The sequence below is a fragment of the Mandrillus leucophaeus genome, unplaced genomic scaffold, assembly GCF_000951045.1.
Source record: "Mandrillus leucophaeus isolate KB7577 unplaced genomic scaffold, Mleu.le_1.0 Scaffold445, whole genome shotgun sequence".
In the NCBI taxonomy this organism is placed as follows: domain Eukaryota; kingdom Metazoa; phylum Chordata; class Mammalia; order Primates; family Cercopithecidae; genus Mandrillus; species Mandrillus leucophaeus.
Window position 1 is genome coordinate 73741 of NW_012104754.1, and position 26968 is coordinate 100708.

General features: G+C 41.8%; 1 protein-coding gene across 2 annotated transcripts in view; it reads right to left on the reverse strand.

The window, feature by feature from the left end:
- Positions 1 to 1229: 1229 nt before the first annotated feature.
- FBXL7 (F-box and leucine-rich repeat protein 7) overlaps positions 1230 to 26968 on the reverse strand; it is a 450647-nt gene continuing 424908 nt past the window's right edge. For both annotated transcript variants that reach the window (XM_011994183.1, XM_011994184.1), the window contains exons 3-4: positions 12424 to 13035; positions 1230 to 4584 (exon numbers count right to left, since the gene is read on the reverse strand). In XM_011994183.1, the coding sequence (XP_011849573.1) occupies positions 3848 to 4584; positions 12424 to 13035 (1349 nt within the window). In that variant the 3' untranslated portion in view covers positions 1230 to 3847. The remainder of the gene's footprint in view (positions 4585 to 12423; positions 13036 to 26968) is intronic.

Consider the following 26968-nt stretch of genomic DNA (forward strand, 5'->3'; position numbering starts at 1 on the left):
TTGGTGACTTCCTTCTGATAATTTAGATACAATAAGCACTTTTATTATATTACTTTTCCCTTGAAAATACTCAATCCTTTCTCTTCATTTTGTATGCTCTAGATATCAAGCTTCCTGAAAACTTTTTCTAATGAAGTCTGAACAAATGTCAATTTAAGAAGTCATGAACCTCAAGGGTGAATGCATTTTAGTTACTTCTAGACTTATTCCAGGATCTTGACAAGAATGGCATGGGACATCCTCAAATTAATGTTGCAAGGTATTTAAGGGTCCCATTGGTTTATGTGAGAGTTGTTTAAGCAGCTAACACAGGATGAGAAGGTCAAAGACAAATAGAGTTAAAATTAGTATCTCTTAACACCTTTTTACTTGCTAAGAATGAAGTTTTCCATTCATCTATCAGTACTTGCTTTTTGCCATATTGATTTCTCAGGTGGAAAGGTTTGGGTGGGGAAGAAGGGATTTGGCATTTCACTTTTTCTAACTAACTTAGATCAGGTTTCCATCTTCTCCTTTCAGGTTCTGTTAGGATGGTGCAAAAGCAATTGCAATTTTGCTGTTAAAAGTAATGGCAAAAATAATTACTTTTGCACCGATCTAATAGTACTCTAAGACACTTAAAAAAATTATAACAAGGAATGGTCAGCATAATTTTGAAGTTTCCTCCAATGTTTATAACCAGTGCCAAGGTAAATCTATTCATGTCCTTAGCTATTCATAATTCTGAAATCCCAGCTCTGAACAAAATAGAAGTTTTTTTTGTTATTTATGGTATAAATGAATTTCCTGACAAAACCGGATCTCAACTGATGCAAGGCTATTTATAGTCTATAATAATCTCATGTCATGTGACTATTCAGATCTATTGCTGAAGAAATATTAATATGACTGGTTAAGGGTGATGTCCCAGTGGCTGAGGTAGGTATTACAAAATCCACCATAGATAAATTTTGTATTTGTTGGAGACAGAGTCTCACAGGGTTTGGGTTAAGGAATTGAAGACCCGAACTATACTGTGAAAGTAATGTTTTTTCACTTACCTGCCAATTTTAAGCCAAAATCATTGGTCCAAAGGAGATGAGAAAACCATCGATGTATCTTCAAGCAGGCAACAGTGGCAATGACCTGGCTTGCTCTGTCCTTCAAAGAAAGTTTTCTGCATACTTTTGAGTACCCCCCAACCAAACAGCACTCTCCTCTGGCAAGGTTATTAAAAATGAAGCCGAGGCTGATTAAGAACATATTGCTTTATTTCTTGGTGGTAGTAATTTAAGGCTTTCTAGATTCATACAGCACGCAGTGATTTGAACATTAGAATTTAAAAACAAAAAAACAAAAAAACAATGAGCATTCAATTTAGCAGAGCCAGGAAGGAAGCAATGTTTTAAAACAGATAAATTTCCCAGTGAGGCCTTTGGTTTGGTCTCTAAAAATCTGCTGAGCTCTTTCCCCAGTAACCTCCACCATAGATTCCCACCCCAAGGGAGAACAGAATGCATGAAGAGGAGACCGGGAGAAAAGGAGAAACTGGCAAGACAGTATGTGTTGGGCAATCAGTGTGAACAGTCAACTTTGTCTCATGCTTGGAAGACAGTTTAGGTGATGTGGTCAGGGGTTCATTACCTGGATCTGCCTGCTTATTCTTGGAGTATTAAACTAGCTCACTCGGAAAACCCCAGGGCCAAGGATTAGGGACAATCCTTTGTGACACCCAAATCCTGAAACTTCAAATAGGGTCACAAGTCACAGAGCTGAAGAATGCTACCTTCAACTTCTTTCATGGTTCTAAACTCTGTGGCTGTCACTAGATCCTGGCCTAGCTAAATGACTCATTTCCCCCATGGCACAGAGTCTTAATTACACATGTAAGTTGATGATGTTAATTGGATGGGAGGCCATGATGTATGAAAGAAACCTCCTGGGCAGACGCCACCTCATCACACTAACCTCTCCATCCCCCACAGAAGACGCCAGTACGCACAGGAGCCTACAGTAGGAGTGCAGTTGTCAAGGGTGTCTTAGTTTGACAAATTCAGCATAACTGGCTTGGAGATGCAAAGGTTCTGTGTTTGGATAACGGGTACTTTGAGAAGGAAATAAATGAGGGATTTCAACAGTAATGAAGGCGGGGCTTGGCTAGAGAATAATTTGGAAAAGGCCCTGTGTTAATTAACAAAAGACAAGTGAATTTCGTGAAAACGAGCAATGAAATTTCTTCTGGCTATCTGACTTCAGGCAAACGAGGCTAGAATATAGACTTCTATCCAAATAAGATAATTTGAAATTTCATCCATTTAAAATTCATACCTTGTAATGATTTCAATATTCCATTCCAAGGGTCTGGTTGGTGGACCAGAGTCTAAGTCATCTCAGTGTGTTCCCTCTTCCATTCATCTGGCATTTTTGAGTGAACAGAATTTAAACACCTGGAAATCTGCTTTGCATTCTTTGATGGAAAACACGCAGACAGCCACGGAGGAGGCACACAGGGTGGCAAGTTGCACAATTAAACACTTACAAACTTAACCCCAATAGGCTTCATGTGATGAAGTCTGGATGTATAAAGAAATAAATAGATGAGAAGAGGCCAAATGCAATCTGAATGACAAAGAACCGAGGCATCTGTCTCTGCCAGCTGTAGGACAGATGTGCCTGAAGCATGCCAGGTGTGCAAGGCGAGGGTTTAGAAAAACTTTTGAAGATATGTGTTCCCTTGGGCCTTGCCTGTTAATTAGAAATTGTGAGGGCCTTTACTCCTATTTGAAAACGCTGAGTAAAAGCAACTGAGGGGGGATCTGGGCTTTGCTGTGATTAGGCGTGCTGGTGCCTGGCTAGGATGCTGTGGAGGGGGGAATGCAGAAAGTATTTGTGTACAGAAACGACACCATCCAGCCTGGCAAAAGAGGATGTGAAGAGGTGGGAGAGGAAATTCTCCCACTGAAACACACAGGGAAGTGGGTGATTTGCAGCCAAAGGACATACAGGACCCTTTGTGCACTGATGCTGGCCCTGCACAATCTCCTGAAATCACGCCCATCCACAGAATCAATTCTCCTAGAAGAGGAAGATGCCTAGGTGCTTCTATGCCAAGGTGGTTCTGTGTATGGGTGTCTCTGTTCCCTCAATGCTATAATGGACATGAAGCTAATCTTTGGGCTGTGTGGCCTCTGACTCGGTGCTGGAAGCTGCAGCCCAGAGCAGTGAATTGCTTTGGCCAAGGTCACAGTCATTGGCAGAGCTGGGGGAAGACTGCATGTCTTTCCCCAGCTGTTTGCTGTAATGAATTTTTTAAAAAGACCTGAAAAGTATTTTGCGTATGCAAAGTGCTATGATATTGAGTTGACCAGAATGCCCATGGTTGTGGGATTGAAGAGGGTGACTTATGTCAATGAAGCAGTTTAGAAAGGAGGTCTGGAGAGCACTGTGATTCTGATGATGGGTCCTGGCTGCTGCTCTAGGAAGGGAGGGTGTGGCCTTACAGGGGGGTGTGGAACTGTGGGGGTGTGGCCTGTGTGTGAGGGACAAGGCGGCCTCCGGGGCCTGAGCGGCAGAGAGTAAGCGCCTTGCTCAAGGAACTGCGATCAGCCTGCTGAAGTACATCTTTCGTGAGAAGAGAAACTTCCTACAAATGGCCTGACCAAAATGCCTGTTCGCTGTTTGCCTTGCTTCGTTTCTTTGGCCTCTGTTGCCCATGAGAAATGAGGAAAAATAAAGGCCAGATTCCTAATAACCTTCCTGGAAGAAAGAGCTGTTATGAGTCGGTGTCGGTGCTTACATAAGCTGCTTTTAAAAAACATTTGCTTTGTTCAGGTTTGTGTGAATACAACGCCGGGTGAACTCTGTCCCTTCAGAAGAAAGCCGGGTTGGTGTGCTCGATGACACAGCGCTTGCAGTGGCGTTTGACAAAGCGCAGGGCCTCCACGGAGACCTCGCAGTCCTGGACATTCAGCGTCTGGAGGTCAAAGCAGTTGGCGGCCACGATCTGCAAGCCCTGGCCGGTGATGCTCTCGCAGGACTTGAGGCTGAGCCGCTTGAGGTTGAAGCAGTTCAGGGCCAGGCACTCCAGGCCCGTGTCGGATACCAAAGGGCATTTGCCGATATCCAGGGACTTGAGTTTGGTGCAGTTCTTGGCGAGGTACTCCACGCCGTGGTCCGTGATGCCCTCGCAGCCCCTCGCGTTGAGGTAGCGCAGCTTGCTGCAGTACTTGGCCACGTAGCGGATGCCCACGTCTGTGACCCGCCCGCAGTGCGCGATGCTCAGGTACCGCAGGCGGGACTCCAGTTTGGCGATCTCCCGCAGGCCGAAGTCGCTGACGAAGCGGCAGTCGCTGACGCTCAGCTCCTTGATAGAGGCGCAGTAGATCACCAGGTAGCGCAGTCCCTCGTCGGTCAGGCGGACGCAGCGGCGCAGGTAGAGGTGGGTGAGCTGCGTGCAGTGTGCCGCGATGGTGTGCAGGCCTTCGTCCTCCAGCACGAAGCAGTCCGTCATGTCCAGGTAGCGGATAGATATCTGTTTGCCATGTAAGGGGGACAGTTTAATGGAGGCCTCCCGGGTCAAGCTGATGCAGGTCACTTTGGAGCACCCTGCACAAAGAGACAGAACACAGGCTCAGAGCAACCTGCGAGCAGGGGAGCCACGCCCGGGGATTCCCTGGGGGATTCCTGACCCTCGCCCAAGTCTGGGTCCGAGGCTGACGTTACCCCTTCCTGTCTTGGTCCCTGAGAGAAGAAAAGCAAGAATGGGTTCCCCATATTTATCTGATTATTTAACTACATTATTTCTATTATCTGGGCTTAAGGGAATTGGATCAGAAAAACCACGGTTCCAATTTTCCAATTCCTGATCTGTCATCTGTCCCTACTTGCCTGATATTTAGCAAATCAATCCTTCTGAGTATTTCCTTTGTCTTAAAATAGGGAGGATCACATTCCCTGGGAGGCAGCTGGGATGGAGAAATGAGAGGATGTGTGTAAATATCTTGCCTTGGCCCTGGAAAGTTCCAGGAGCTCAGTAAAAGTGAGTTCTTGCACTGCCGTGGTTTGGAAGCTCCCTGGTCCAAAGTGAGGTATCAAAGACAAAGCTCGGGCATGTACCTTGGTTTAGCAGAAAGAGCACTGGGTTGGGAGTCACACCTGGTTCAGGCAGGAGGCTTAACGTTGCTGCTTCTCAGAACTGTCCTTTATGCAATGGGAATGAATAGGTGGTGAGCCGACATTTCAGATATAATGAGGATGCAACGAGAGAACAGATATGCATGTGCTCTGAAAACGCTATGGGAAGTGAATATATTAGTCTAGCGAGGTGACCTTCTGTCAACTGAACAGACCTTCCGAGTCAATTCAACCCTCTTTAGCTGAGGAAGAACAACTGTGTTATCTGGATTGTTGCTGTAGCCCTTGAACCAGACTCCCTTCCCTGCCCTTAGCTCCTACAGTCAATTCCCCACACCCCTGCCTGCCAGAGGCATCTTGGAAAACGGAACTGGAAGCTTGCCCCTGTGCAAAGCCTCAGGATGGCGCCCGTTCACTCCAAGTGTCCTTGAACCAGACTCCCTCCCCTGCCCTTAGCTCCTACAGCCAATTCCCCACACCCCTATCTGCCAGAGGCATCTTGGAAAACGGAACTGGAAGCTTGCCCCTGTGCAAAGCCTCGGGATGGCGCCCGTTCACTCCAAGTGTCCTTGAACCAGACTTCCTCCCCTGTCCTTAGCTCCTACAGTCAATTCCCCGCACCCCTATCTGCTAGAGGCGTCTTGGAAAATGGAACTCGAAGCTTGCCCCTGTGCAAAGCCTCGGGATGGCGCCCGTTCACTCCAAGTGTAAAATCCAGAGTCTAACAGGGCTCCCAAGGATCTGCATCCCGGGGCTCTCTGACGGCATCTTTTACCTCATTCTTCCAGCCTCACTGGCCTGCTTGCCATTTCCCGGACACCGCAAATGCTCTCCAGCCTCTGAACACTAGAAATGGCTTCCCTCAGCCCTCCCCACTTCCCTAGGTCTCAGAGCCAATCTCAGTGTATTGAAAAATTTGTCCCCAACCATGCTTGTATAAACTAGCATCCCCTGCTTCCCTTCCCTTTATTTTCAGGAGTCTTTAACCCTGGGTGGCATTATATATTTATTTATTCACTTATTTATTTGCTGTCTTCTCACTTTGGAATGTAAGTTTTGAGAAAAGGGACTTGGGGCTGTTCACTGCTGTCTCTTTCATTCCTGGTTCATAGCTGGTGCTAAGTATCTGCTGAATGAATGAGCGGTTTATAGAGGGAAAAGAGTCTTCCATAAGAGGATCAGATGAGATCATCCAGCTTCCAACATTTAAGTGTCTTCAGGACTTTGACCTTGGCTGAAGTATACCTACATTGAAAAACAGTTGTCTGTTTTATAGTTAATGATAATGTGTCTTATTTGTATTGAAACACGAAGTTCACAAAGGGCTTTTATAAACATTTTCTTACCTGATTGTTAGAACAATATTAATGCTCAGGAAGGTATCTTTAGATGCCTCTCTAAACATCGTTTCTAATCTCCTAAAAAATATGTGTGCATAAGTTATATATGTACATACTATATGTTATAATTTATATATTTATATATAATAAATGAAACTCATTTCATGGTATATTTAAGTTCTCTATACATTACTTTATAAAAACATGTACAGTATATTTATAGTATATTAATATAACTAATAGCCACAGTCTATAAATATTAGGTTAGTGTAAAAGTAACTGCGATTTTTGCAACTAAAATGGCAAAAACCGACTGGGTGTGTTGGCTAATGCCTGTAATCCCAGCACTCTAGGAGGCCCAGGCGGGTGGATTGCTTGATCCCAGGAGTTCAAGACCAGCCTGGGCCACATGGCAAAACCCTGTCTCTACTGAAAACACAAAAATTAGATGGGCATGGTGGTGCGTGCCTATAATCCCAGCTACTCAGGAGGCTGAGGCATGAGAATTGCTTGAACTTGAGAGGCGGAGGTTGCAGAAACCAAGATCGCACCACTGCACTCCAGCCTTGGTGACAGAGCAAGACTTGATCTCAAAATAAATAAATAAATAAAAGACAAAAACTGCGATTACTTTTGTACCAACCTAATATTTTATAAATAAATGTATATTTTTATGTATTTCATTCGACTACCGAGGCTGTATATATATTTTTCATTTTCTCTCTGCTCTTCTCAAATCTCTTGGGCAGTTCTACAGCTAGGTGCCTCATTTCCGACACTTCTGCACCTTGGCTGTTTCACGCAATATCCAAGGCTTCCCAGCAGCCTCATAATAGTGCTAACAAGGACCTTCCTCCGACCTCCTGGTAGGCTGCCCAGGAAACTCTTAGGCACTCAGGTCCCGGGAATAATGAGGTTCAAAAGCCACGTGCTACCAAGTCAAAGAATTTCAGGAAGGAGTGAAGCACACACTCCAAAAACGGAGAAGAAAAACAGCTTGTCAGAGGCAGGTCACACTGTTCCAGTGGGCTTTGTGGTTTTGCAAAAGGTCCCTTTTAGCTTTGCAATTTCCCTTTGTTTGGAGTTTCTTTTTGGGGCTGACTGTAATCCTGCTTGCACTGAATTTGTTTGTCTATAGTAGTGATTGGCCATCTGTGACACCCGTAAAGCCACTTTGTTTTTCAAGATCATATGATAACCTTCGCTCCTAAACTTTTGGTTCTAGTTTCCTTTCTTTAAAAACAAGATTAGCAAAATCTGCTACACTCCAGGGAAGATAATATATTCGGTCCAGGAAAATGTATACTTTGCTTTTGAAACTGAATTCCAAATTTAATGAAATACTTGTTCAGTTCAGTTTTGGTAAAGAGACTATTTTATAGGCTTGTATTATTTTAGATCAATAATTTTAGATTTTAAATTTTGCCCAAACTCTTACAGATTTGCTAGGTTTGTGTTGAAAAGAAAGTAAATTGGTTCATGGCTCAGCAGGTATTATTTATGATTAGTTCACACATTCAAACATTATAGACATGGAGAGAACCTTAGAAATCATCCAAAATAAACATCATTTTTTAAAGATGAAGCATCACAGGCTCAGTGAGATTATATGACTTGTACAACCAGACTACAGATAAGTTTCTTGACTCCTCATTCCAAGACTCCAATTTAGAAAGGGAGGTAAGAAATGACTATGACGTATCATAGAGTTGATAAATTACACAAGAGATATACAGTAGAAAATGAAGTGAACATTCAGACACTGGGCACCCAGGGGTCTTTGGAAACTTAGAAGCCACCACAGCATGATTTCCAAAGGGGTCCTTGAAAGAGAGAAATAATTTGGATGCATAGATGTGGAGTGAAAAACAATTTGTATATACATTAATAGATATGGGGTCCAGGTAGTAATATAATAGACAAATTCCAGAGAAAAGAAAGCAAGGGGCAAGTCCATGGGCGGTTAGGGTATCCATGAGGTGAAACTTAGGGTGTCTGAAAGGATTTAATCAAAACCAAGGCAAGAATCGTCTCTTGGGATGAGATCAGGGGCCTACTTTGACATCTAGGGTAAGGTATATAAATATTATTCAATAGGGAATAGATAACATAGGTTGAACAAATCTGTGCGGTTTCTTCAATTAATCCCAGATTTCATTTAGCTTTCACAAATATGCTCTTTATTACCACTTCCTCTCATTATTAGGGTGATATCTCTACCTCTTCTGGGGTGTAAGATGGTTAAATCAATGAAGAACAACTACTGACTTCCAGGCACGTTAATAACAAGGACAATACAACAATGACAATGACAGCTGTGATTTACTGAGTGCCTACTACATGGTTCTCATCAGAGCATGTGTTTGAGAACTTAACAAGTCTTAACTCACTTAATCCTCCCAACCACCTCATTTTTACTGATGAGGAATTTTTAACTGTTGCACTACAGCTTCCTAAATGCATGATTACAGTATTAACCAAAGGGAACTTTAAACCTTTTAGAGGCCAAAATGACCATTTAAAACTTTGAGACGACTCTGTTCACTTAATTACAATGTCATAAAAGTGCAGAAATGAAATATGACATATTTCCGCCCTTATAAAGCTCAAAGCTCATCATGAGTTGAGAATTGCAAGTCCATCAATGCTCTAGCTTTCTGTACCCAAAAGGCAGACACCCAGAAAAAAAACCCTTAGCTCACTGGGGGCGAGGCAGGGAAGGCTACATTCAGGGGATGCCTGACTGGAGGTTAAGCAATGAAAAGTCTGCTCAGAGAGTTCTCAAGGGAGGGGCAGTAGGCAGGGGAGGAAGAGGCGCACAAGCCAGACAGGCATGCACACATCACTGTATGTAGAGACAGGATGTGTTTGGGGACATGCATATAAGATGGTTCTACAGAAGGGATCATTGAGTGTATGCAGGAAAGAGATGAAATTTGCACCTAAGAAGAGCATCTTATGAAGGCTGTTACATGCTCTGTGGAGGAACTTGAATTTTTCCTGTAGGTCATAGGGAGCAATTATTGGAGGTTTCATGCAGGACAGCGAATGGTTAGACTTGTAGTTTGAAACAATTCCTCTGGAGGCAATGGAGATGGGTATAAGAAGGAATGGTTGGGGAAGCCTGCATCCAGGCAGGCAGACAGAGATGGACTCAAGGCACTGGGGAAATAGAGTCACCCGAACAGGATTCTACTGGTTGGGTAGGATTAGGAGGAGAAACTAGGATGATTCCAGGTCTCCAGTTAGAAAGGTTCTTTCTGAAGCAATATTATTTTTAACACTTACGACATTTTATATTTGGAAAATTGGTTGAACAAACCTATGGGGCTTCTTCAGTTAATTCCAGATTTCATACAGCTTTCACAAATACGTTCTTTATTATCAGTTCCTCTTGTTATTGCAATATATTCATCAATATAGTGCATTGATGTTTAATGCTACTATTAATAAAAGGTAATATGTGATAGTGACAAAACAATACAGTTGTAGTCATTTTCAGTGACTTTAAAGATAGCTTCCCAGATGACCATTTTCTGCATGCTAGGGATGGGATAGGCAGTCTCATCTCCTTTGGGAGAATTAAGCTCTAGATCAGTGATGAGTCTTCCAAAGTCAAGTTTACTGCCACTGAGAACGTGGCCACTATCAGAGCCCAGCTGTAAAACTAAAGAGAACCAGGCATAATGAAATCAACTGTGGTAGCTCTCTGGCCTCTCTGCATCAACATAACAATTTCCAGATGCCCCCAGAACAGGAGGGCACCCTTAGTAGGTGCTGATGACAAATCCATCCTCATGGCCTGTTGAGTCTTTCAAGACCATCTATCTGAAACTTTCTCCCATATGTGGGATTCTGTGTTCTTAAGTTGGTGAGCTGCAGATTCCCCTCATTTTTATCTCTGTGTATACAGATCACTATCGTCATTGAGAGACATCAGGGGAGGCTACAAAAATATATTTGAACTTTCAAAGTAAGCAGGTTAACATACAGGACAGATATCAAGGCTTAATAATGGTTAGTCAAGGGGCCAGGCAGGATCACACAGGCTAGAAATGCAAGAATTTCCATCCCAAATAGCAAAAGTGGTTTCTGCATTTCTGAACTTCAAAAGGATCCTCCAAAAGAGGGTACAATCACTTGCAGCCTGTATTAACAGTGCATGGGAAGCACCTTTAACAAAGATAGAGATTCCAAAAATGAATCATTTTCTAATCTAAGAAAAGAAAATAAAATGAAATGTTTATAAAATGCTCCAATTCTTAGATGTTAAAGAACCCAGTCCTTTGTCATTTTTTTTAAATGAAGAGGAAATACATCTAGAAAAAGCTGTGAATTTTCCTAAATCACAAAGTTTTGAAACTTGTTTCCACCACATCACAACATTTTCTCTTTCCAGAATTCCTTGGAGGAAAAATGTAAGAAAATCTCGTGGTTTCCTGCTTCTTGATGCCACTGGCTACTCATGACTAACTGAACATATGGCTGCTATGGTTTTGTCTTGGAGCCAGTTGAAGTAAAGGAGCAGCGAGTTGCTCTCTAGCACGGAAAACAATCTGCAAAAAGTAATGGGCTGTCATCTGAAATATTTTCAGATGTTGGCTTATGAAAGAGAGAGCAAGCTGAGAGCCGGCTTTAGCTCGGATTTTGTTGGAGGGCATCACTGGCCTCTGATGCTTATAAATCCCAGATTCTGTTTATTCACCCATCATAGTGGTTTTTACTTCTTGACCCCTCCCCCAAACTCCCTGAGGTTGCTGGTGGTGCTGTTGGTTTTTTTTTTTTTTAAGTCCCTGATGCATCTTACATATTTCAGCCTCTCGAATGTCCATTTTTTGACTAGGCAGCAAATGAGATAAGGAAGGGCTGTTAGTCCAGCCAGATCACGTCTGGCGCCTAAGTGTGAGTCTGGGCTTTAATTCTTCCTGCCTGAGAGAGGTTTCCAAGCAAAGCAGCCATGCTGGGATTTCCTTCAATTTTTTTTTTTTTTTTCCAGAGACAGGGTCTCACTCTATCCTCCAGGCTGGAGTGCAGTGGTATGATCATAGTTCACTGCAGCCTCGAACTCCTGGGCTCAAGCAATCCTCCTGCCTTAGTCTTTGAGCAGAAGAGCTGGGACCACAGTCTCATACCACTGTGCCCGGCTAATATTTCCGGTTTTTGTGGAGAGAGGGGTCTCGCTTTGTTGCTCAGGCTGGTCTCTAACTCCCAGTTTCAAGTAATCCTCATGCCTCAGCCTCCCAAAGTGCTGGCATTACAGGCGTGGGCCTCTGCGCCCGACTTCCTTCAATTTTTAAAAGGACTAAAGATTTAATTCAATGGACCTTGCCCTCGCACTATGTAATTGAGAATTTGCTTGAGAAAAGATGCAGGATTAACCCAGAGGTAAGGAGAATGCTGGTGAAATCTAAAGAGACACTACAAAATGGCAAGTGATTGTGAGCACAGCCCACAGCTGAGTGTTTTACCACCCACAGTGTGCACCGTCCGGCCCATGGTATGAAAACACATGAGGTCATATTTACAGCTTGGACAAAGATTCCAGGCTCCAGGGACCAACAGTAAGTGGGCACAAGAGTAGTTTCTAAGCTAACTGTGCTTGAGTTAGCCTTTTGTTTCCTATTTCTCCACAATTAGATACCCTGTTTGCATTATTTATGGTTGCTCTGAAGTAACTGTGAGAGTTATGAAGAGTAAAGACATTTAAAAGTCATACTAACCTCAACTCCCAGGCAAAATGTGCTAGAATTCCCCTAAGAACTCCTCTAAGATGTGGACATTATTTGATGAAAGGGGAACTTGTGGCCTGCAGGGTCATGATTCCATACAGACAGTTTCTCTGCAAAAGCCAGCTTCCCTACCACCCGCCTCCCTCATCTCTGATGGCTTGCAAGAAGAGGACCTTCCGGTGGTGGCATTGTAGGATGGTGCACCAGGAGGGCCCATAGCTGGTAGGTCAGTGTCCATTTACCTGACACATCCAGGTGCTCCAGATTGGGGCAGAGGGACACCACGTCAAAGACGGCCTCGTTGGAGATATTGTAACAGCCTGAGACTTCCAGTCGCCTCAGTTCGGGGCAGCACTGGGCGATGGTGTACAGCCCTCGGTCTGTGAGCCGCCTGCAGCCACTGACAGTAACGGTTTCCAGCATGAGACACACGTTGGGGGTGTCCTGGCAGAGTCTGCGGGTCAGCACCTTGAGGGCGCGGTCCACGTTGATGGTCTCGCCCGTCAGGCGGATAGTCCTCCAGAGCCGCGGGTCCCAGGCGAGGTTGTACCAGCGGCGGCACACGCGCGCGCAGCGGCACAGCTGGTTGGTGGGCAGGAAGGAGAAGATCTGCACCATGGAGTGGTCCGGGAGCCGGTCTATGCTGGCCTGCTCCTTCTGGGGTCTGGAGGCGAGCCGGATGAGCGGGTGTGTGAGGCGGGTCGGGGGCGGGGAGTGGACCATGGCCACCGTCTCCCCAGTGATGGAGGACGAGGAGGTGGACGAGCCCCTTCCATTCTGAAATCCTGGCAGATTCGGTGGACATATCAGGGCTGGGCTGGGCGTGCTCAGTGTGCGCATGCTCAGGTCGGAGTCTGGCAAAGGACAGAGAACAAAGGGTTAAGGATGACGGCCTCAGCAGAGCCCCAGGGAGGCAGCAAAAGCACCGGTTTCTTTTTTCTTTTTCTTTTTTTTAAAGATCTTTCGCCCAGGCTTTAGTGCAATGGCGTGATCTCGGCTCACGGCAATCTCTGCCTCCTGGGTTCAAGCGATTCTCCTGACTCAGCCTCCCGAGTAGCTAGAATTACAGGCATGCGCTACCATGCCCGGCTGTTTTTTTTTTTTTTTCTTTCTATTTTTAGTAGAGACGGGGTTTCACCACGTTGGCCAGGTTGGTCTGAAACTCCTGACCTCAGGTCATCCGCCCACCTTGGCCTACTAAAAGGTTGATATCACAGGCGTGAGCCACCGCGCCCGGCCAGCACCGGTTTCTTTCTTAGAGAAAACATTCATGGGGGCAACATTCTCATTCCACAGATGTCCTCCCTGGGCCGACTCCTGTCAATGCCATCCCAGAGGACCAAGCACATGCACGAGTCGCCCATTCCAGAAAGCGCCAATTCCCCGTGGTCTACACCAGGAGTGGGCAGACTGCAATGAACAGGGTCAGGTATTAAATACTGAGGCTTTGCAGGCCATGGGCTCTGTCCCCCTTGCAACGACAAGCCCTGCCATTGTTGTGCAAAAGCTACCTCGAACAATGTGTAAACAAAGGAGAGTGGCTGTTTTAATAAAACCTAATTTATAAAAGCAGACCAGCTGGACCAGTCCCTGTCCAGACCAGGGAACAAATCCCATCAGATCATAGTTTGACAACTTCCAGTCTACACAAACTGGCATTATGGAAAGGAAACAACTTCAAAGTTTCATTGTTTCTACTCTGGAGAAACCTCATATATTAGATACACAAACTGGTTTACCTCCCTAATTATATTTTGGTTAAATGGGTGATTATGTTGCATTTACAAATGAGGGGAGTGAATTTCAGAAGACAGGAAGACTAGTGAGTCGGCACAGAGGACACCTGCTGCCCTGGCGCACTTCTCCCAGTATCTGTTTCCCTTTCTGTTGATAACAGTGCTCCAGACTACGGGAACCAATGAAAAGCCTCTGCTAGATCAGGCGTTACACAGGGCATTTCCGGTCCTTGGGTAACTGGAAACATATTTATTTTTTCTTCTTATTAACAACCTCCCCTATGCATTTGAATAGTATGAGCCATATTCTATTCCTTGGAACTAGAAAGATCGCTGATAAGGACACAGAAGTTTTAACATTTGTGAGGAATTAAGAATTCTTTAGAATATCACTTCAAGAAGTAGACTCATTTCCCCTCTCTTTTCCTCAATATACACAGAAGAAGAATTTAGTCTTTCTCTCTAAGTACAATTGTATATTATAGATTTTGGATATATATAATATCCAATGTATATTATATATATAACCATATACATGGTATTATTACCATATATATCCAATGTACATATTATTAGATTCAATATAATATAAATTTTATATCTATATAATACACATTGATATTATATAATATATAATATAAATAATATACCTAATAATACACATTAGATATTATATACAATATACATTGGATATAATAATACATATATACATTGGATATATGTGGTAATAATACAATGTATATTATATATAACCACATACATGGTATTATTACATATATATCCAATGTATATATGTATTATTAGATTCAATATAATATAAATTTTATATCTACATTATGTACATTGATATAATATATATTATATAAATATATACTTAATACACATTGGATATTATATACAATATACATTGGATATAATACATATATACACATTGGATATATATGGTAATAATACCACATCTATGGTTTTATTTAGGAGGAAATGTATTTTCTCTGTTAATATATTTATATATTTTATATATTTTACACACATACATATACCCACACACATGAAGATGCTCAACTTACCATGGGGTTTTTGGGCCATAAGCCCATCATAAATTTAAAATATCCCAGGTTGAAAATGCATTTAAAACATCTAATCTGCCAAACGTCATTGCTTATCCTAGCCTACCTTAAATGTGCTCAGAAGGCTTACAACAGCCTACAGTAACAAAGTCATTTAACACAAAGCCTATTTTATAATGAAGTGTTGAATATCTCATGTGACTTATTGAATACTGTACTGAAGGTGAAAAACAGGATGGTTGTATGGGTACTCGAAGTACAGTTTTTACTGAATATGTATCACTTTTGTACCATCATAAAGTCTGAAAATTATACTTACGCCATAGTAAAATCAGGACCTATCTGTATAGGTATGTATCTATAGAGATATACATACATATCCACACATAGAGAATTTATCTTCAAAATACATATTTCCTCATCTATAAACTAACTGAGCTGAGCTAAACAATTTCTAAGTCATTTCCAGCTCTAATTATAGTTCTCAAGATTTAAACAAAAGCTCTATGCTTACATGCTTCTGCATATTTCATACCCTGGAAATTAACACTCATACTATCTACTCAAAGAACTTCTAGCAATAACACACAAGACAAAAATTTCTGAGACCTGAAGTCTCCCCCTACTTGTAGTTTTCTTACACATTTCCTTTTTCTATTGCTGCAATTTTTCTGTTCAGTTACTTCTTTATAACCTAACACTGAGAATGACTTATGTGTGTCCACACTCTGCTCATGGAGCATCTTTGAATCATGTGCTGCCCCAACCTCCCATGTTAGCCTCTTGAAATACAAACACCTTTCTTGAGTGGCTGCAAGTGTCATCTCCTTTAAGAAGTTTTCTTCCTGTCTTTGAGATAGGATCCCTTCCCTTGTGAAGTCCCCACCATTTGTTATACAGACATTTGTGAATTTATCTTTTCCTAATGGTTGATTGTATTATTTTTAACATATTAGCATTTCTATTCAAGACATTTGCGCACCTGCTATATATTTTCCTAATTTTGCATCCCTCCCTGTGTCCCCATATCCTTTGCCATATACTTTGCAGTTCACCTCAGAAAGAGTATATTTCCTTATTCTAGTGACATAGGGCTTGTCCATGTGACTTCCTTTGGCAGAAAATGTTAGAGGAAAGCCATTTGTGCAGTGGGCTTGACCTCTCAATCTTCTACCATCACAATGAGGAGAACATGCCTCACTAGCCCCTTGTAGGCATAGTGGCTCATGCCTATAATCCCAGTACTTTGGGAGGCTGAGGTGGGTGGATCACTTGAGGCCAAGAGTTTGAGACCAGCCTGGCCAGAATGGCAAAAACCTGTCTCTACTAAAAATACAAAAATTAGTCAGGTGTGGTGGCACACCTCTATGATCCCAGCTACTCAGGAGGGTGAGGCACGTGAATTTTTGGTTGAACCCAGGAGGCAGAGGTTGGAGGTTGCAGTGAGCCGAAATCACACCACTGCACAGTGAAACTGTAAAATAATAATAATAATAATAATGAGAGACCCATGAAGTAGACAGAACTTCCTCCAATCTGTACCTTACAGACAAGCTCAACCAAGGCCAGCTTGGTTCAGCCAATACCCAGATGAACCACAGATGCATAAACAATGTTTTTAAACCACTGAGTTTGGGGGTGATTTTTTACACAGTATTACTGTGGCAACAGATGATGGACATACCTTCTATGACACTAAAAACTCCTTTGAGACAAGGATTACGTCCTTTCCCTGTTTCTGTCCTGGCAGCACCTGTCATTGTTTATGATATATAGTAGGTGCACAACAAACATCTTGAATTGAATGGAAGTATATGTTAAAAAATAATTCTAGCTTGGCATGTATTTTTCTATTCCAGGTAGTATACATGCTGCATTTTAAATTATTCATAAGAAATTGTACTTCCCTTTGGTAATCATCTAGAATGAATAGCAAATCTTTAAGGAAAATCTCAAATATAAAACAATTTTGGACTTCAAAACTGCCATCCAAGTTACCATGGTACCCACCTTCATTATTATGGGTACTCAGAGAATTATCGCGGAAGCCAGTGTTTCTCGGAGGCAGGTGAACAACTTATTTCGGGCCAGGAGGGAAAGACAATCCTAGGCTCTCAGCTCTCACATTTTAGCAGCTGTGAGGGCGCTGAACTCCCTCTCCTGCCTGCCTAGGTTTTATTCATCTTGAAGGAGAAGACACTACCTGCCTAGAGGTGGGCCCCTGAGGAATGAAAGATACTTACCCTGTGCGTGGGGGCAGAGGGGAGAGGGTGAAGTGGATTTCTAAAACCCGCCACTCTTTCATACTCCAAGCACTTAGGAAAGCTGGATGCCTCTTTTACCAGAAGACACACCAAGAGTCTCTGATTCCTTCCTGCTATTCCTACAGCAGGCCAACAACCTCAGAGAACTTTTGAAAAGATGATACAATTTGTCTCAATTAAATAAATAGCACCTGATAATTAAACAGATTATAAAGAATGACAAATAAAAACTACAGAGATGTATACCTAGAAGCTGTCACAAAATATCTTTTCTTGATATTTTCCACAGACACATTAAATGTATTTCCAAATTTAAAAATATACATATATATGTATTTACATTTGAAAATAAATTTTATTATGGATAAACTATGCAGAGCTTGTCATACAATGTGTTTTACCCTTTGGTATCAGGAGCTATTTACTGTCACGAGATATTATTATAAAGAGTACCAGAATATGTCTCTATAGCAGGAAAATAAAGCATGGCTTCAAATTCAAAACAAGGACTATTCTACCTCCCAAGTAGTATATTTCGTTTACAGAAGAGAATGTAGAAAGACCAAGTGTACTCTTTGTATACAATTCTTTTCTCCTATGTTTCTTTCAGAAGACTGGCAGCTATATGGACATTGGCAATAGCTGCTAATTCTTTTGAGAGTAGAAACAGGGACCCTGATGCAGGGGTACCAGCACACACACTCAGAGAGGAGAACATCAGAGACAAATATTAAGATGACAGAGGTAGAAGAATGCTGTAACTCTCCTCCTGGTCTTATGATGCTGCAATACAAACAGCTGCAGAGAGAAAGCTGACTATATTTGAACTTAGATTATGGATTTAGAATATTTTGTAGGTATGAACACTTTCATGTGAATTTCTACCTATCTGATGCCTTGGGGCAAAACTGTCATTTATCTTAGTAGTAAGGAGATATGCATTGGGCTCAAATACAGTTTAGCAGTAACACTAAGGGGATATTATTGTTCATTTTAATATATTTTATATTTTTATGTAAATTTATATGAAAATTAGCTGTTTAGACTACATCTTCCTTTACTTTTCCCTTAGGCAAGCTGGTGAGATGCATGAGTGGTATTTGGAAGAACACTACAACACTGCCAGGAATTACTCTGAACAGGGAAAGTGAGATTTGCAAAAAGTGCCAAGTGAAATATACATGGCCAAAAGCTTCTATCTGGAATTAAATTAATTGCTGCCTGCTTTGAGTGTCCTTAAATTCTGAGAAGACCTTTTGGTAATTGAAAATGGGGATCATGATGAAACTGTAGCATAGTTCCTCTAAACGCCTTCCTTCCCTGCAGCTTCTGTTCTCCGAGGTGGTATCCTTATCACCGAGGAGCAGATATCACCCACAGCATCCTTGGCAAGAAACAATGCAAAGCAGTATACATAAAAAGCTCTTGATCATTTCACTGGAAGATAAAATATTCCCTGAAATATCAGGAAAAAAATGCCCCAATTTTTAAGAAAGCAGTACATTTTCATAACACATAAAAAACTTCCAGAACATACATAGAGCAGGTGGCGTTTTAAAATCCACCAAGACCTCTGGACCCATCTATATTATGGAAAATGGCAGGATCTCCTCCTTTTTAATGGCTGAATAGTATTTCATATATGTAACATATATGATATGTGTATATATTATATATTAAATATAATATTTCATAAATATAAAATAGTTTCTTTACCCATTCATCTATTGATGAACCCTAGGTTGTTTCAGTATCGTGGCTGTTGTGAACAGTGCTGTAATGAACATGAGAATGCACATATATTTACAAGCTGGTGATTTCATCTCTTTTGGGTATGTGCCCAAAAGAGGGATTGCTGGGACATACGGTATTCTACTTTCAATTTATTTAGAAAGCTCCATATTGTTTTCCATAATGGCCGCAATAATCTAGATTTCAAGGATTCTCTTTTCTTCACATCCTCCGTCACACTTACTATCTCTTGTCTTTTTGATAATAGATATCCTAACAGGTGTGACGTGATATTTCACAGTAGTTTTAATTTGCATTTCCCTGATGATTAGTGATATTGAGCACCTTTTCATGTACTTGTTGGCCATTTTCATGACATCTTTAGAAAAATTTCTATTGAAGTCTTTTGCTTATTTTAAAAATTGTATATGTTTTCTTGCTATTGAGTTGCATGAGTTCTTTATAAATCTTAGATATTAGCCCCTTATCTCCCAGCAGGCAGTCTTTGAGCAAACTTTTTCCCTGGGAATAACTGCATGAATTGGTAATGAAATCTGTTAAAGGTGAACTCAGTGAGTTACTGTGTATTAGCGTGGATGCGTGGATGGATGAATGGAGATATGGACAGACAAATCTGAAAAGGGAAAAATTATAAAATCTGCAAAGTAAAAGGGATACTGCTGATTAATTTCTTTCTTTTATTTATTTATTTATTTGAGATGGAGTCTTGCTCTGTCACCCAGGCTGGACTGCAATGGTGCCATCTCAGCTCACTGCAACCTCCACCTCCCTGGTTGAAGTGACTCACCTGCCTCAATCTCCTGAGTAGCTGGGACTACAGGCACACACCTCTACGCCTGGCTAATCTTTGGATTTTTAGTAGAGATAGGGTTTCAGCATTTTGGCCAGGCTGGTCTCGAACTCCTGACCTCAAGTCGTCTGCCTGCCTCGGCCTCCCAAATTGCTGAGATTACAGGCGTGAGCCACCGTTCCCAGCTAATTTCAAATATAAGACTTGAAAAAGGTAGCAATTATAAAATTGTAAAATTTTATTAAAATTATAAAATTTCCTCTCGAGGAAAGACAGATGAGCACACTAAAAGTATCATGAAAGTACAATGGGGGAATTTAAAGGAGAAATGACCGCATACTTTTGCAATAGGATGTATATTTTGTGGACTGTATCCTAATGATACCTAGTGTATTTTGTGATTTAACTGTCACTCAATGATATCAGAAAGCTGAATACAACCAAAAGACACAAAAAGAACCAAAGAGGCTGAGCACAGTGGCTCACGCCTGTAATCCTAGCACTTTGGGAGGCAGAGGCGGGAGGATCACCTGAGGTCAGGAGTTTGAGACTAGCCTGGTCAACATGGTGAAACCCCATCTCTACTAAAAATACAGAAATCAGCCGGCATGGTGGCAGGTGCCTGTAATCCCAGCTACTTGGGTGACTGAGGCAGAAGAATCGCTTGAACCCAGGAGGTGGAGGTTGAAGTGAGCCGAGATTGAGCCACTGCACTCCAGCCTGGGTGGCAGAGTGAGACTCTGTCTCAAAACAAAAAACAAAAAAATAACAGACCCACATTGATGCCTGCAGGAAGACATACAGAGTAGATGGCAAGGAATATACAGCGATAGACATTTGGCATTAAAATTCAGTAAACTGCACTGCTGCATACTTTTGCATTACAGATTGATAGGCAAAAGAGACCATTCATTTATTGGATCATTTAATACACATTGTAACTGCTGCCCAAGTGCCCAGTTGGGTCTAGAAAGGGAGGAGTTATTGCATTTAACTAGATTATAAAGCAATTTTTTCTTTTTTTGAGATGGAGTCTCGCTCTGTCATCTAGGCTGGAATGCAGTGGCACGATCTCGGCTCACTGCAACCTCTGCCTCCTGGGTTCAAGCGATTCTCTTGCCTCAGCCTCCCAAGTAGCTGGGATTACAGGCACCTGCCAGCATGCCCGACTAATTTTTGTATTTTTAGTAGAGATGGGATTTCGCCATGTTGGTCAGGCCGGTCTGGAACTCCTGACCTCATGATCTGCCCACCTCAGCCTCCCAAAGTCCTGGGACTACAGGCGTGAGCCACCACCCTCGGCCTAAAGCAAATATTTTTACCCCACCTCCTTTCTGCACCATAGTCCCATTAAAGTACCTGCACACCACTGTTCTTACATCTCTAATTTCTTTCTTGAGTCCTTCAGAGTGAGAGAAAAAGGGCTCTATGTTGAGAATGCCTCCAAATCATGCAAAACCCAGCATGGTAAAGAACAGAAAAGTTTGTGCAAGTCTGAGAAAAAGTCAGTTTTCAGAAGTCCAAGATGAAGACAATAAATATAAGAATTAAACAATATTTTTAGTGAACTTTTGGATTTTCTCAATATAAATGTAATCTTTGTTTGACACAATGATGATCCTTAACTCAAATATATATATATAACTGTACTTTTTAATGTTGATATAATCATCTGTTGGCTAAACTAAGAGACAGAGGATTCTTTAAAGATTAAGAACTTGTGGTTCCATTAATAATTTAAAATACTTTCAAGTATATAATTTGTGTGGGAACAGTATGTTTTTTATTCTTAAATTACTTTAAATGTGTAAAGAGTACCAAAAGAATATAGTTGTCTTTTTCTTGGGGAAAAAAATCCTAAAACTTTCTCATGGTTTCAAAAGTCTTGGAAATTTTATATTGTTAGTAATTACAGTATAGTATCAAAATATTCAAGACATCTCAGACACACATGCTTATTAGACACATTTTCTTTTAACTAGATAGCTGCCTGTTTTGTACAAATTTTTATTTTCAAACCACTGCTGTTTACACTCTAGGAAGTCATATTTACATTACTGGTCTTTCAAAGTCAAAATTTACAAAGCTCCTCTTCATCTCTCCCCTCTGATTACCAAAACTTTTGTGCAAGATGCTTTCTATTATAAGTTGTCTTTTTTCTCAAGAACTCTTACCATAAAAAGCAAGGTTTCTTTTCTTAGCTTAAACTCAAGCTTAAAAAAATAGATCAATAAAACCTAGCTAGTTGAGAAAAGAACACAATCTGAGAGATCATTTTTCTTCTTGTTTCACTTAAAAATATTTTCTTTTCATGTGGTTCAGATCATCTATACAACCTAGAACCTACTTAAGGCATTAGTTGTGATAAAGTAGAAATGTATGCAGACGTTAATCTTGCATTTCACCTGGAGGGAGTTAGCTTTAGGGCTCAAGGGTTCTTGTTGAGAATATTGTACAGAAGTTGGTGCCCCCAGGATCAGATGATGGCGGAGACTCCTGTCCAAGGACAAAAGACCTGCTCTGTTGGTCACATGGGCCAGTCTGATAAGGGTAGCATTGTGGTGAGTGATGTGTGGGAACTTGGCGAGGATGGTGGAAGTCATCTATTATCAGTCACACGGGCCAGTCCACTGTCCAGCTCTTTACTGAGGTACAAACCCCGGTTTTCCAGTGTTGCCCAGTTTCTGAGTCTGATCCGAACTGAGCATGAGTTTTGTTTTTCCTTTAGCTCTTCTAGAAGGGAATATTCATACAGCTAAGGAAACGTGTAAGCCACATTGTTCTAAAATCCATAAATATATCAATGAAATGTACAGAATGTACTTTTGAAATCTACGATACAGTTTGATTTTTGCTTCCAATTTGAGTATCTAGAAAGTATCTTAAGAAATTTCGGTCCGAATAAAGATCAGGTGGCCTCAGAAACTGTGTGAGTCCTAGATTATAATTCATCAGACTCTATGGTTTTATCAAACAACTTCTTAGTACCCTCTTTTTCCTTAAATGGCAGAGGGACCTTATTCTTTTCTCTTTTTCTTCTGAGACGGAGTCTCACCCTGTCACCCAGGTTGGAGTGCAGTGGCGCGATCTCGGCTTATTGCAACTTCTGCCTCCCAGGTTCTAGCGATTCTCCTGCCTCAGCCTTCTGAGTAGCTGGGATTATAGGCCCGCACCACCACACCCAGCTAATTTTTGAATTTTTTGTAGAGATGGGGTTTCACCATGCTGGCCAGGCTGGCTTCGAACTCCTGACCTCCAGTGATCTCCCACGCCAGCCTCCCAAAGTGCTGGGATTACAGGCATGAGCCACTGCGTCTGGCCTATACTATTTATTCTTTTTTTTTTTTTTTATTTGAGACGGAGTCTCGCTCTGTCACCCAGGCTGGAGTGCAGTGGCCGGATCTCAGCTCACTGCAAGCTCCGCCTCCTGGGTTTATGCCATTCTCCTGCCTCAGCCTCCTGAGTAGCTGGGACTACAGGCGTCCGCCACCTCGCCCGGCTAGATTTTTGTATTTTTTAGTAGAGACGGGGTTTCACCGTGTTAGTCAGGATGGTCTCGATCTCCTGACCTCGTGATCCGCCCGTCTCGGCCTCCCAAAGTGCTGGGATTACAGGCTTGAGCCACCGCACCCGGCCTACTATTTGTTCTTTAATGGAAAGCAGGAAGTTTCATTTTCATCCCTGAGCGAGAGTAGCATTGCTATTAGAGGTTACTTTTTTCACAAGGCAAGGGGTTAATCTCCCATGGTAGAGAATGTTTCTAGAATATCTTTAAACATTTGCTGATCTCCCTTTTCAATGGGGGAAAAAAAAAAAAAGGCATAAACCTCTGATTTAAAGTCTTTGGCAGGCAGTAGTATTTAAATAGCCTCCTTCCTTCCTTCCTTCCTTCCTTCCTCCCTCCCTCCCTCCCTCCCTCCATTTACTTGCTTTACTTGCTTTCATTTTATTTTATTCTTGAGACAGGGTCTTACTCTGTCACCCAGGCTGGAGTATAGTGACATGATCAAAGCTCACTACAACCTTGAACCCCTGGATTCAAGGAATCCTCCTGCTTCAGCCTCCCGAGTAGCTGGGACTACAGGCACATGCCACCATGCCTGGCTCATTTTTAAAATTTTCTGTGGAGACGGGATCTTGCTATATTGCCCATGTCTTGAACTCCTGGGCTCAAGTGATCTTCCCACCTCAGCCTCCATAAAGTGTTGGGATTATTACAGGTGTGATATTTTTTAATTTCAAAATCACCATATATTTATGGCAAGCAATACTGGTTTTCCAAGTAAAACTATAATATTCAGCTTTCAAATAATAATTTAAGTTTACTTTAAAAAATATTAAGTGAATATCAGTTGAAGTGGTGAGCACATATGGAAAAAATCATGAGAGCAGAATGTCAATGTCTTAAGTTTAGAAAACATTGTTGAGGTGAAAAAGCATGGACAGATAAACCTGGATTCCTAACTCTATTATGTGCAGCTTGTATTATCTGAGGCAAGACACTGAAACTTCATGAGTCACAGATTCCTCTTATGTGAACTGGAAAGAAGTCTACCCACTTCACAGAGCATTTAGGCAGAGTCTATGAAAAGTGAGGCCTTAAAACAATTACACAACTTCTTGGGAAATGCATTCTGGGCCCTCCTGCTATAGGGCAATGTTTTTAGGGGCATATTATTCTGGATTCCCTGGAATAGTCTCATCTTTATAAATTCCTTATTGTTGCCTCCACAAACCTTTGGCTGGAGATAGAGGGAAGATAAAAATAAATTCCATGGTTAGAGCACAATGTACTTACTCTTTGTTAACAAAATATGGCTATTTCATTATTGGTAAAAAAAAAAAAATTGTAATTGTGAAAGCCCTTTTTCATAGTTTGTTAAATGAAATTTGTTTTTCTCGGATATGGTGGACTGCTTTCTCCTTGAAATTTTTCCTCTGCCTTCTGCAACACCATCCTCTCTTCTGCTTTTCCTTTCTCCTTCTCCGGTGTCGTTTGCTCACTCTCTTTTGTGGTGTACAACTTATACACTGGTGTTCCCCAAGGGTTGCACTCTTAACTCATCTCTGTATCTGGATCCCTGCTTGATGGGCTTATGGCCCACAAGGCTTCAGCAATTGCCTATAAGCTAATGACTCCTGAAATTCGACTTTCAATCCAGATCATGCTCCTGCTATCTCTGCATCTCTCTCAAATATCAAACACACATGTCTAAGTACCTAGGTCAGTGCTCTCTAATATGGTAACCACTAGACACAGGTAGCAACTAGAAATTAAATTTATTGAATTAAGCTGAAAGTTCAGCTCCTCAGGTGTACTGGCCACATTTCAAGGGCTCAGCAGTCACAAAACAGTATTTTACACAGCACAGGCATAGAATGATTCCATCAAACGAGAGAGTTCTATGGACAACTAGTCCTCTCCCCACAAGTGTATTTGATGTATCTCCAATACAATGTGTACAAGGGTGAACTCATCAACATCCTTTGTAAAACAAACATTCTGTATTATCATTAGTGGCATCACCATTCATCGAGTCGGCCTCCCAGGATAGAACCCTAGGAATCATCTTGAATCCTCCCTGACCTTCATCTACCTATATCTAATCAGTCCCCAAGTCCCTCACTCTGAATGGCTATGGATTTCAGGTCTCTTTCCCTTCTCTCTCTACGGCTCCCACCTCTGCTCAAGTGCTCATCATCTCTCATCTCCTTTCAACAACTCGTTAACTGAGACTCCTGATTCTGGTCTTCCTTCCCACCCTCCACCTTACTAATATGGACTCCATCCTGCATTCAGGGTTCACTTTCTAAAATATGAACCATTTTCCCCGGCATCAAAACCTTGATGAGTTCATTCATTCTGTTATGGGTTACATTGTGTCCCCTGCAAAAGATACGATGAAGTCTTAACAAGCCCCGTGTCTGTGAAAGTGACCTGATTTGGAAATACGGTTAAGATGAGGTCATGCTTGATTAGAGTAGACTCTTAATCCAATATGACCAGTGTCTTCATAAGCAGGCAAGAGAGAGACACAGGGTAGAAACACAGAAAGACTCAGATGCAGAGGGAGATGGCAGTGTGAAGACGGAGGCTGAAACTAGAGTTACACTGCGACACTCCAGAAACATCTGGGGCTGCCAGAAGCTGCAAGAGGCAAGAAAGGATCCTACCCCACATTTCTGTCAAGACCTTGGTTTGGGAATTCCAACCTCTAGAACTGTGAGACAATAAATTCTGTTGCTTTATGCCACCTGGTTTGCAGTACTTGGTTACAGCAGCCCCAGGAAGCCATACAGCTCTTTCCACACTTCTGTATTGAACGCTTACTATATGCCAGGCATTGTATGGAACACTACCCAGGGAAGAAAATCCATTTTTTTAGAGTGTGTATGAGATTCTTCCCCAAAATTTACATCTCAGAGCACATGTTCATATTCTTCCAGCCCAGAAGCCCTGTTTCTCCAGATTAACTGCTGAATTTTCAGTCATCACTCAAGTTCCTGGTCAGAAGTCAATTTTTCTGCCAAGCCTTCCCAGATCCAGTAAGGCCGAATTATTAATTGTAGCTACGTTTAGTGTTTCCACTGAATTTAAATATATCTGCATCACAGCCCTTTGCACAGAGTGCCTCTCCATTCAGTAGACTGTGAGCACTTCGAGGCCAGGAGATGCCTCCTTCATCTCTGAGTCAGTCCAGAGTCTTATTTAGTTTCAACCACCCAGAAGCTCCTCAACTAATGCACCAAGGGGAGAATGTGCTCACTCGCTCCTACAACAAATCACTTTCATTTTCTTTTTGGTTGCAGTTGGAAATATTTATAGGAATTACTTGGAGGAACCAGATGTTTCAGATTGAAGAAGTTGGAACATTTCTGTGATTTATCAACATTTCATTTTTAGGTATTTTGTTTTTGCCCCTCCACTTAATTTAGGCTGAGCTAGTATATACAGGTAGTTCAATAGAATTAATCTACAGCAGAAGATATTTAAAAAGACACATGTACACCCAAAAACAATCTCATGCAGCCCACATCACCTAAAGCATCTCAGAGCCAAATGTTTAGTGCTTTTTTCTTCACAATACCTGCTATCATAGACTATCCAGATTCCCTGCTCATTTATTTTTCTTTCTTTCGTGTGTGTGTGTGTGTGTGCGTGTGTGTGTGTGTGTGTG